We start from the raw sequence: 13,087 nt of genomic DNA, 5'->3' as shown, positions 1-13,087 counted from the left end.
CTTAACCTCAGGCTGTCTCTAAATCTAGAATTAGTCAGCACCTGTAAAAACCTAGCACTGTTCAAAATTTGTAACGTAGATTTCAATGATGTGCAAAAGGGTACTGAACAGAAAAAATAGAAGACTCTTTTAATGTCAAAAGTGCAAAAGATCTCAGAACTATATTGAATGTTCTTGTGCTGGGATCTTTGCCAGTCACACTCATCAGTATCGTCTCATCACTTCCCTTAAGTGACCTGTCTGCCCACATTCAATACTTGTCTTTTGTTTAGATTAGTAACACTACAGGGTAAAAAATCAGATTTAACTTCTGTGTCTGTACAATATATTTCATGGAACAATATCCATCCAAGGTTGGAACTTTCATTTTCTCCCCCCAGGATCTCACAGATTAGAACAGTGGTAACTTCCTTGGTGTATGGTTGGATGCTGATTAAGTACACTGACATTTTATACCTATGTCAAGCAGAAGGAATAGGTTTTATACCCAAAATTTTGAACATCTGGGGTTGTAAATGTCAACTCTACTCACTAGTAATATGTGACAAATCATTTACCCTACACTGATACATTTTTCAAGATTCACTGTGGTTTTGAAAGGATAAAAGCATTGTGTTTTTTATTATGCATCAGCATAAAGAAAACCTCACCCAGTCTGAGATATTTTTCCAACAATATTCTTAAAGTGGGATTTACAACTCATGTAACTCATCAGTTAGAGTTGTGAAAAATTTTTGGAACACATTTCAGAAACACTGGCAATTCTGTTTTTTAAGTAGCTCTGTATTGTTTAAAAAATAAATTAGTTTGGGGTAACCTTAATTTCTACTGATGCTATAATTTCTATTTTCTTCTCATTTCACTTGCCAATGTTTTAAATCACCCACTATGTATTTTATAAGGCAATATACATTCCTTATATGGTGAAACCTAAGACAAAACTACACTCAGCTCCGAATCAGCACAGATCCCTGAACCAGCCCCAGCTGCCAAACTGCAAACTTTTCAGAATCATTATTCAGACTTATGGTGCCATTCAATTCATACATATCTCTTAAGAGAAAAAAAAAATCACACTTTTAAGAGAAATGAACGGGCAAAATTATTGCTTTTGGTATAATCCTTTATAAATGTTATTTGAATGGATCATTCATGTTTATTTTGATTAGGGGGTAGGAAGTCGTGTCACTTAAACCTCCACTCAGATTAGCCACAAACTGGAAATAGTTTATTTCCCTCTCCTTGTGTCGTTTAATTCCTGTTGCGTTATTTTCTAACATAAGGATGCCACCTAGTGACAATAACTGTTTGCTTCCTAAACTGGGCCAAAAAAAATTCTATAGTAATCTAAGTCCACAAGGATATGGAATATATTACTCTTAATGCTTGGTTAGTTAAAGGAAATTGCACCCATGCATAACTAAGAGTTAGAATTATTACTGATATTTCACTAAAGAAAAGTATATCTGCTGGCACAATTTTAGATGGGTCAGATAAAGTTAAGCTGGATTTTTGAGTATATGCATGATCTAGTTGTTATTAACTACATACATTTTTTCAACAGTTTTTGGCAATCACTGAATTATTTCTAATATTTTCCTATGCTCACTTAATTTGTGAATGCCACCTAAACCCTTTGAACATGAGACCAAACTTCTCTTCCCATAAATTTTTCAGGTAGTATTCATCACCAGTTGCCCAGGGTGGATGAGATCTCAGGTCTTGTCCCAACACTGGTGAATATTTTAAGGATATGGAAACAAGTTATTGCTGGGCCACAGAAAAATAAGCTCTTTTTCTTTGTCCACTGAACACCTAAGCATATCTGCCAGCAGGTTATATGCAAACTGTAGTTATTTCAGATAAAGTGGAACAGCTCCAGTAGGCTGACATCCCCCCTCAGCTGAACAAAACACATAGTTGATGTCTGTAAATAATTTCTCAGGTATCAAGTACTGCTGCTTATGTGTCCAGCCGGAGAGATAACTGCGTCCAGCCCTCCAGTATTTTCATTATGTGCTTCACTAATTAATCTTTTCTCCATCCATGTTTTGTGCAGAGCTAAATCTGATAACTATGCTCAGAAAAAATTCCCCGTTTGAGGTCTAAAATTCAAGTGTAGTTTAACCTTGTCCTGTATCTATGCAGTGTAGCCCAAATCAGTGGTCTGGTGCAGCTATCCCTGTTCTTTTCCTTAGCACTGCACTCTCTGAACCTGCTATTGCATTTTCTTCCCATTTTCTGGCTCCTGTTATTTCTGGCTTCTCATAAACCTAACATGTCCTATCCAGTTCTGGGAACAGCAAGTCATTGCTTCTCATTTGGAAGACATGGGCACATCTGGAAGTGCTCAGAAGCAAACCACTGGTCAGAGTCTTTGCACTGGTGAAAATTTAGGTGCCAGCAGCCCATGAATAAAATTTAAAATTCTTGACTTCCTGCTGTTCTAACTCTAAATGTTTGCAGTGCTGGTAGGAACAACGCCCGTATGTTCCTTAGACCATATATAACTTACTGACTTGCCTTTTTACTTGAATTTGAGCGAATACTAATGAGCCATGTTTATAATGCAGTGAAATGAATAACTAGAGCATTACAAAATCGCTTTGTTTTGGTTTTGGTTTTGATGTGTGGTCTGCAGGTGGCGAACTTTTTACTGGTCTCTACAGTGACTACTGGGGAAGAGATGCTGCTCTATTTCGCACCATGAATCGCATGGCCCATCTGCGAACTGAGCCTGATAGTGAGCGTCTATTGAAAGGTATGGGAAGGAGTAGAAGGAAGAACCAGAGGTGTTTTGGTTGACCAGACAATTTCTGTTTAACCAGAAATTTAAAAGATATTGTTCATGCATATGTATATCAATTTGGAGATGGATTTGTTTAAACTATCTTTTTTTTTTTTCCATTAATCTTTTCATGACCCCCCTGCCAGAATGAACAAATTGAAAACTTTACTTAATTCTTGTTTTCTTTTAAAGAACCAAAATTTGTTGGCTCATACATGATTCCTGACAATGAAGACCACGAAGATAACAAAGTATATTTTTTCTTTACTGAAAAAGCATTGGAAGCCGAGGCAAGCACTCATGCCATATATGCTAGAGTGGGACGTGTATGTGCGGTAAGATCCTTTTTCTGATTTCTCACTTAAATGAAAAAAAAAAACAACAAAACCAACTCTCTTTGGTCATTCTTCCCCAGACAAATATGGCATCTGTTAATATACACGAGAGCAAGTTATAGGTCTGAATGAAAATCCTACATTTAAACAGCCTGAAGCATTAGAAAATTCAAAAGCAATCTGAATCTGGGTTTGAAGCCCAATTTTGCTGAGAGAGGAAGGCGAAGTTCAGGAATCTTGTTATTCAGCTTTGTCTCTCTTTGTGCTATTACATTGTAACAGTAATATCAGTTGCCTACAGGACACTGTTACCATCCATTTTCTTGATTCAGATCAAGCCGTATTTGCCATTAGTATTGGCTGTAGTTCCAGGGCCTTCTGACATAAATTGATGTCATTTCACTTTCCTGGTGACAGGACCAGCCCAGACACCTGTCGTCTCTGACATTCCTACTTGCTTTCCTATTCTGTCAACAAGGAGGAAACTTAACTCACCTGTACTTGTGGAGGATCCATGGCTATCCTTTCAAATAGCTGGCTTTTGCAGCCATCTGGACAGGATAGGAGACAATGGACACAGACTGTAATACATTAAATTCTATCTGAACATAAGAAAACAATTTTTTACTGCCAGGGTGGTTGAACACTGACACAGGTTGCCCAGAGTTTCCAGATTTGGAAATAATCAAAACCTGAGTGGACACAGGTCTGACAACTTGCTGAGCAACTCACTTGTGGAAACTTACTTTGAGCAGGTTGATTGGCTCAAACAATCTTCAGACATCCCTGCTAAATTCAACTGTTCTGTGATTCTATAATGTCTTTCTCATGTATGAACCATAGGAGATGCGTGTCAGCCACCTATGAAGTGTTTTATAGTGAGTAGCTAACCACTGATTTCATTTCATTTCATCTGTCATTCTTCTTCTTAACAGCAACAAAGGAAAAACATGCAGATAGGAAACTAGAAAAAAGGATTGAAGTGCCCAGCAAATTATTACAACCAGGCATAATGTTTACCAGAAAGAGCAGAAAAGTCATGAGGCGAGACCTTGCTTCCCCCAACTACCCTGCACAATTATCCATTTCCCTCTCAAGCCACGTTCCTTGTGTATTGATCCCATCTATTTTTGGCTCCCTGGCCACAAACACAAGAAGATGTCAGGCAGTCACTGGAGAGGAGCACTGTTAACTTATGATCTCCCAGGTTAAGCTGCCCACCATTAGACCCCTCTGAACAATTGTAAAAGTTCAGGTGCATTTGTTTTCTATTAATTGAACTGTTAATTGCAAGGTTGATGAGAGGAGGTCTCCCTTTCCCAGTGGGGCTACATCTGCTTCATTAAGGGAAGGAATGAGAAATTTATTTCTTAGGATCTGATTAAGTTCCTGAAAAAAAATTGCATTCTTCCCTCCTAACTGTAGGGGATACATTCCTAAATCTGTCACACAAAAAGCAAGATACAAGTTAAAAACCTTCTGTCACTTCAACGTTTAGTATGTGTCGCATATGCTCACCAGCATACTTTCTATTAACAGTTCTTAAGGAGTGTTCATGTATAACTTAAAACATCTAAAGTATGCAAAATACCAAATTGCATCCTAAGCCATTAATATTCACAAAGCCAGTTGGCTTTGTGAACTCAAGTATGCATCAAGATCTGAAGTAGAATTCTTTGGCCTATGTTCTAGTAGATGTCTGAATAGATTACTTTAACAGTCTCTCTAGTCTGAAATACATCTACTTAAATGTCTTAGCTCTAGCCATGGGCTAAACTAAAATCCTGCTGAATTTCTGTTTTTGTAAGATCTCAATAGGAAGCTGAGAAAAACAATTTATTTCAGTAGCTTAGGGTGACATTGTGAAAGGTGTTTTGCAGGCCAAATATGGAGCCTTCAACAGTCAGTTACACAGTCTACCTGAATATAAGGCCATAGCTTTGAGTATGCTCCTCAAAGGTTACAGAGTCCAACTACTATGTAGTACTAAATGCCCCCTTTTCTTGACAGTCTGAGTCATAAAAGCAAGAAAGATTAGACTGCCACAGCAAAGCAGAAATTATTTAAAATTGTTGAGAAATTGTTAGAACACCAAGTAGACACTTCCATCAGGCTTGCCCCATCTGTATCAGCTCTACAGGTAGACTCAGGGCTTCAGTTTCCAAATGTGTTGATCTAATCCTTCACTGGGGTCCTATAGCAAAGTTAAACGTTGCTAATGTACTCAGTAGATCCAGTTAATGAAAATGAGAAATAAAAAAGCTTTACAACAGCTGCATCATCAAAACTTTCCATGGATGTGGTACAGAATTAAAAAATTCTTATAAACCCACAGCTCTTACTGAGACCTGGATTTGATCAGTGCAATTCTACTTGAAAACTGACTCCAGAGAAATTACACTAGTAATAGACAGTGGTTTGGCAATGCATGCTTTTGACATTAAAATATACAATAAGCAGATAATTCAGCAGAGATGTTTGTATTTCTAGACTTACTAATTCAAATTACCACCAATATTACTTTCTTTCTCTGCAGAATGATATGGGAGGCCAGCGAATGCTCGTGAATAAATGGAGCACTTTCCTCAAAACCAGACTAGTTTGCTCTGTACCTGGGAGAAACGGAATTGATACGCATTTTGATGAATTAGGTAAACATCCTAGACTGCAACAAAATTATAACCATCATACAAAACATATTCTTTCATGATAACACATCTTACTATCAAATACTCTTATTGTATTCATTAACAGGGAATGGTTGCTAATGTTTTGTTTCCAACGTATATTACGTTCTATAACATACGGAGCTGATTATCATCAATTATGCCTTTATAATTGCATTGTTTTTAAAGATTGCTTTTAAAATATGTGTAAAAATAAATAAAGTGTATGAGCAAAATGGGATTACACTTTAAACAAGCAATTAATTTTCTCTTATGGGGATGAGAAAAATTGTTTGATAACAATAACACTGCATTCAAATTTTGCAGAGGATGTGTTTCTGCTGCAAACTCGTGATAACAAAAATCCAGTGATATTTGGCCTCTTCAACACCACAAGGTAAACAACTAGAAGATATAATGGAAGCAATAGAGGAATGTTTGAACAGCCTATTGAAGAGATAGAAGCTTCATGATAAATACCCCTTAGCAAATACATAGCAAAGAGTTTAATCCCTATTCTATTCACTGTGGGCATCCTTATTTATGTAAAAATTGTTCTATGACACTCAAAGGCTCAAAATCTCAATCAGTGATCTAGTCTATCTGGATCAAAAACTAACTAAATGTTTCCCTACTTTAAAATTTCGTAGTGTCAAAGTCTACAAAGTCCTGCATGCTTATAAGAGCAGCCCATCAGAGCCCCTTGTCTTCCTTCAAGAGCCCTGCTGTAATTTGAGTTAAAGTAGATAGCAGCTTAAATTCCTACTAACCTCTTAGTGAAGCCTAAAATACGAGCTGTGATGTTGCTGGTGGGCTCCTTTTCCACTGAAGTGGAAACACACAGTACCCATTTCTTGGAGATCCAACTGTTCAGGATGTAACTGGCAGAGAAGAGCAAATGTGTTTTTGCCACTATTTCACTCTCATTATTGATTTTTTTGGAACAAAGAAAGGCAGATCTGGTCCTCTAGGGATGCAAGCACTTAGCATTTCCTACTGGCTTCCCATACCAGTAGAGAAAGGTGGACACCTAATTAAAATGACCTGGATCACCTTCCAGAGTCTTCAGAGATAATTTCTTTGTAGCGAGAACTGATGCTTCTTTAAAAAATAGTGAATCGCTTCTCCAGAACTAAGTGAATAAAATTTAAAAGTATATAAGATACTTTTATGTGGTTTGATCTGCATAATCGTAATGATCTAATAACACCAACCAACATTCCCAAACAATATGAAGAGACTCCTGTTCATTTCAGTCAGCACCGGTTGATTCCCATTTTTCCAAATAACAACAGGAAAAATCTTAGAAAAGTGCTTTACTGTTTAAGTCACTAATCAAAGACATATAAGACCTGGGTTCAGTTTGCTGTACTTCCTCTATACTCATAAAAAAAGTAATTTAGAGTCTGGGCTCACCATCTTCAAATTTTGGGATACCAACGCTGAGCTTCCTCAGAGAATGCTCTAAATATAGATACATATAAAGACTTTCTGAAGAACATTGGACTCAGAAGTTATAAGAAAAACAAGTTATAAGAAAAACAAGTTCTTTCTCCTTGAATACTGTTGAAATGTGACTTATTTTTAATTACATAATAATACCAGTATTATATGTACAGAATATGTCATATTGCTTTAATAATGTCCTTGAATTTTACTTCATAGCAATATATTTAGGGGATATGCTATATGTGTTTACCATATGGCAAGTGTCCGAGCAGCTTTCAATGGACCATATGCTCATAAAGAAGGACCTGAATATCACTGGGCTCTATACGAAGGAAAAGTACCTTATCCTAGGCCTGGTTCAGTAAGTACAATCTATTCTCCATTGCTTTGCTATGTAAATGAATTCAGGAAGAAAAAGCAGACTGCTACTAACATACAAATATTCCTGACTTCATAGTGCAGTATATAATTATTTGAATATATATAATAAGTTCTCTAGTATTTCTGGATATAAGTTTAATCAAGTACTAGAGCTATAAATTTCCAAAAGGAAAATAGTGGAATTAGGCATACAAGGGTTTTCAAAATTCGGATTAGGATGCTAAGGTTCCAAAGTTTGATGCCCAAGCAACAGGAGTAGAAAGTGGTGCCTATAGAAGGTAGGTCAGATGCTGTGTTCAGAGCAGTAAGTGCATCACTTGGGAAGAAATCTCACTTTCTATTGAACCTAGAATATCTATTCTCCTAAATTTGGCTGCTGACATCTGTGTTGTGTTTTGTTTGTTTGTTTTGGTTTGGTTTGGTTTGGTTTGGTTTGGTTTTTATTTTGTATTTGAATCTTGATAACTTTAATCTAATTGCCAAATAAATAAATAAAAAAAAACCAAATTTCTTTAAGTGCACTGAGTGAACGATGAGTTTTTTTCCTAATGGAACTTTCTGTACAACAAATTACCTCTACTGACTTGACTGGCTAGGAACAACCCCAGGTTCCAGTATAAACTGGGGAATGACCTATTAGAAAACAGCATAGTGGAAAGGGACCTGGGGGTCCTGGTGGACAGCAGGATGATCATGAGCCAGCACTGTGCCCTTGTGGCCAGGAAGGCAAATAGCATCCTGGGGCATATTAGAAGGGGTGTGGTTAGTAGGTCGGCAGAGGTTCTCCTCCCCCTCTACTCTGCCCTGGTGAGACCACATCTGTCCACATCTGACCACATTGTGTCCAGTTCTGGGACCCTCAGTTCAAGAAGGACAGGGAACTGCTGTAGAGAGTTCAGCACAGGGCAACAAAGATGATTAAGGGAGTGGAGCATCTCCCTTAAGAGGAAAGGCTGAGGGACCTGGGTCTCTTTAGTTTGGAGGAGACTGAGGAGTGACCTTATTAATGTTTACAAATATATAAAGGTGAGTGCCACGAGGATTGAGCCAAGCTCTTCTTGGTGACAACCAATGGTAAGACAAGGGGTAATGGGTTCAAACTGGAACACAGGAAGTTCCACTTAAATTTGAGAAGAAGCTTCTTCTCAATAAGGGGAACAGAACACTGGAACAGGCTGCCCAGAGAAGTTGTGGAGTCTTCTTCTCTGGAGACATTAAAAACCTACCTGGACACATTCCTGTATAGCCTCAACTGGGTGTTCCTGCTCTGGCAGGGGGATTGGGACTAGATGATCTTTTGAGGTCCCTTCCAATCCCTGACATTCTGTGATTCTGTGATTCAGTGACTTCAGAAAATAAAGCCAAGATGAACTTGAAACATATACCTATATTTACATAAAAATATATATATTTAATATACATGCAATATTGCCAAATGTAAATATGTTTACTACTGGAAAGAATCAGCTTACACAAGGCAATCCGCTTTCCTTCTATTGCCTGCTGAAAGTGTTAAAGGAAGAAAGAACAAAAGATGATCCACTATTTCAAGATCAGGTGATTCTGGTTCCTTTTTTCCTCTCTTTTTCAAAATGGATCAAATGTCAATATTTCTATAATTTAGATCAGGTCACAGGTTAGAAATGAGACATAGATTTTAATAAAAGCAACTAATTAGAATAAACAAGTTTGTAGGTAAGGAGTAAATCCTTCATCCACCTGAGATTCTTGTCTCAAGGCTAATTCTTTCTAGAAGTAATGCTCTAGCATTCCCACAATTCATTGGTTTTCTTCCGGACACCGCAGAGTGAGATTTTATTACCCTCAAGTCAAGTTCCTGAGCTTATTAACGTTCTTGTTCTGTACCCTTTACAGAGAATATAAACATATTAACACGTTGCAAAGAACCAAACTCAATAAAATCACTTCTGGTTTTTGCTGATTTTCACACGTTTCTTCCAAAACTTTTTGTTGTTATTGTTGTTTTTGTTTTTTATTTTTCTTCTAATGGACATTAAGTGAAGAAAAGAAACGAGACATATAGACATATTTTGATAATGCAATTAATCTGGCAACAACTTTTGAATAGTCTGCCACTATACCAGTGCTGTCATGTAGAGTTTTTCCTGCCCGGTACTTAGGTTTTTCATCTGCTAAATGGAAATTCTGGAGGAAATCACAAGGAACATTACTTAGAGACAAGTTATTAATTTCTACAAGGAATTCCTAATGTCTGTGCTGACTTCTCTAAGGCATCACAAATAATCTTCTCAAAATCTTCAACTGATTCACACTCTTTTTAGGTGTTTCTGAAGTTTCTCTCCCTGTAGTATCTTAGCCCAGGACTCTCACATCCCAGCCTGGGGGTGAGAACAGCCTCATGTTCACTGCTGGTCAGGGCAGCTTAAGGATGCCCTTTGCATTGCAGAGATCCATCAGCATCTCACAGATGGGGCATGACCAGGGCCTCCTTCACCTTTCCCTTCCTGCTGCAGCTCAGGAGTCGTCCCAGGTCAGACAATGCCAGTCTGACCCAGAGACACATCACATCCAATATTTATTCTTCACCCCATACCATTTGGGAATACAACTACTTACCCACCCATGGCAATTGACATCTGTTGCAAAGCTGCTTTTGTTTACAGTCACTGAAGGTCTACTCCTTACGTCAACAATGTGCAGGTTTTTCCCTCTGTGAGATGCAAATATATTTCCAATAGCTGTTTGGCTAAAACCTTCACAGTTCACCTCTTTATCTTCTCGCAGGCTACAGACTCGCTCTCTTGAGCTTAACGACAGAATAAGCAGTTGCTGGATCATTACTTTCAGTGTCTTTCAGTGTCATTATTCCTTTGCTAACTGAATCAATATTCTCTTTTATACTAAAAGAAATAATTTGCAGAAACAATCATTGCATACAATTCATTTATCACTAAATCACAGGAATGACAGGTTAAAAGACCTGTTAACTTATCTACTCCATGTCAGTACAGCCTTTCTCCCTGTAGTACGATTACAAATGCATGTCATCTCTCATTTTAAATTAATGTTTTCCTCTGTTTGTCTTGGAGTTAGAGACATAAGTCAAAATGTAGAAGTGGATGCTCCCCCAAAAAAATATTATCTGGTATTTAAACATTATGAATATGATTTGACCTATTTGGCCAGTTAGCTACCCCTGTAGCAATGCTGACATTAATACTGAATGTTTTCTTGTTTGATGTAGATCCAAGTAATTTGTATTGAGTCAGGATGGAAAATCAGATAGGTAAATTATCACATTTTAGCAAAATTATTCAATGCAAATGAAGTCTTGGTTTCCTATTTGGCATTTTGTATAGTACATTTACAGTTTTTGCAGTTTTACCAAATGATGAGGCAGTATTATGCATGGATTGCAGAATGACCGTATAGTTTACAAAGATTATATGGTATTAACTTTTTATTTTTCCAGGCAGTAGGACACCTCACATATGTTATTTAGACTTATGTTAAATACAGGCAGGAATTCAGTATTAATGACTACAGTCATTACATTGATATTGCCTAGCACTGAAGATTAAATGGTGTCTTTTTGACAAGAAGGAGAGAACACTGAGCCAGCACTTTGGCAAAGTTGACAATGATTTACAGAAAAGTTGCCCTAAGTTCCATTTGGTTTCAATGCTTCTCTCCATTGGCTCTGAATGGCCACATTTGGATGAGACTGGATTGTAGCCTCCCCAACAGGCAAGATACAGGAGCTGAAACTTTTAAAAGAAGAGAGCAAGTAATTTCCCCAATGTCATGGAACAAGTTAGTTGAAGAACCAGGTCTTTCCTGGGTGTTAATTGATTTAATCGTGTTTGTCTCTGTGTGTTGCAGAGCACACCAGAGGCTGAAGTGGCTGGCTCTGCTAGCTAACAGGACTAGTTGATTAATTTTTCACTGCTCATTTAGGGCACAGTTTAGAGGTCTTTTCAACACTTTTCCAGTAGCATGAAAACAAAGCGTGTTTTGGGCTGTAGCCCACAGTGTTAGGTTTCACACTCCAAAGAAAAGGTCAACATATTGGTAAGGTGAATCTCACCACCTTTTCAGTTACAGGAGTGACAGTGACAAGAAGCCAAAAATAACCTACTATTAGGCATCTCTGAGAGTCAGCACTCTTTGATCTTAGCTATTGAATGGGCAAAGTTGAAGTCTATAAGGAATGACAGTAGAGCTTAAAGCTAAATAAACAGAAAACCACTGTGAAGAGGTGCACCGATTCTAACAGGCTCTGCAAACCACTGCTCTCTGAAGTCTGCTTGAAACACTTCTGCCATCATCTCAGCTTCTGTTTTGCTGATTCATTTAGTGCATTTAGACTGTGATGCTTCTGGGAATGACATCAGTTACCTCAAAAATGGTGCTCATAGACTTTAGAGACAGCTACATCTATAGTTTCCTTTCCAGACTACTTGGTTTTATATAATTTAAAAGGAAAGGGCTGTGAAGGATTATTTTTATTAAATCTCTCCAGGGCTAGGACTTTGCAAAGGGAGCCTGGCAATGCCTGTTCACTTGATATGCTGTGCTGTGCATGGAAAGCAGAGGCTTAGCCTGTCTTCATGCTCCAGCTTTGTCTCTTTATTGTAAACAGCCGGAGAAATTCCATCACTAGGCTGATTAGACAATTACTTTAAAGTCAACACTAAACAAATACTTTCCTGTAGCTAAGCCTAAAAAGTGGAAACAAACATTGCCTTACTTGACAAGTGCAGGAGTTTGTTATTGTCAATTGTAGTTGACCACAAGTTTAAAATTACTGTTTCCAGTAAACTAAAGAGTATTTTATTTCATTTTATTGATTGAAAAATCCAATTTAAACAGGGAAATTCTGCTACTGTGGCTTTGCTTGAAATGCTTCTTAAAACCACATTGTCTTATGAATATCTGGAGAAAGTAAATGGTTACTGATATATTTCCAGCTTGATCATAAATGGTTTCAATTAGATATCATGGTGCAAATTAGAAGCGTAGAATCTATGTTCAGTTAGGGAACACTATATCCTTCACAAAGCATCCTAAAATTAACACATTAAATTATCCCTAATTCTATATTTGACCAAAGGAATAAGCCTCTTTTAATCAATCATTGACATAAAGTCTATTTGCTTTGCAAAACAGTAGATTGATCAATGCAAACATTGGTATTTCAAGCTAAACCGTGATATATAATACTGTCATTGTAAGTTAGGAATTAGAATCAACTGCAATACTAGTAGAATGCCTGAGATCAAGAATTACTATTGCTGCTGGCATAATTTTAAAATGTGTTTAGTTTCTTATGGTAATACATTTTGCAATCAAAAGTAATTAGACTAGAGATTGATTTCATGCATTATTATTCTGCTGGCTTTACATGGATGTCTCTTTACTGGGATAGGAAACTAATTTCTCCTAATTCTGCCAATGGCTATTTTGGTTACATCTTCAATATGAAT

General features: G+C 37.3%; 1 protein-coding gene across 1 annotated transcript in view; it reads left to right on the top strand.

Moving 5' to 3' along the window:
• Positions 1–13,087, top strand: part of SEMA3E (semaphorin 3E) — a 145,726-nt gene that overhangs the window by 111,246 nt on the left and 21,393 nt on the right. The window contains exons 6-10 of the mRNA XM_005512065.3: positions 2,642–2,761; positions 2,981–3,123; positions 5,660–5,774; positions 6,117–6,186; positions 7,455–7,599. Of these exons, the coding sequence (XP_005512122.1) occupies positions 2,642–2,761; positions 2,981–3,123; positions 5,660–5,774; positions 6,117–6,186; positions 7,455–7,599 (593 nt within the window). The remainder of the gene's footprint in view (positions 1–2,641; positions 2,762–2,980; positions 3,124–5,659; positions 5,775–6,116; positions 6,187–7,454; positions 7,600–13,087) is intronic.

Source organism: Columba livia, chromosome 1 (genome assembly GCF_036013475.1).
Source record: "Columba livia isolate bColLiv1 breed racing homer chromosome 1, bColLiv1.pat.W.v2, whole genome shotgun sequence".
Lineage (NCBI taxonomy): Eukaryota > Metazoa > Chordata > Aves > Columbiformes > Columbidae > Columba > Columba livia.
This window is presented reverse-complemented; position numbering and strand designations above follow the sequence as displayed.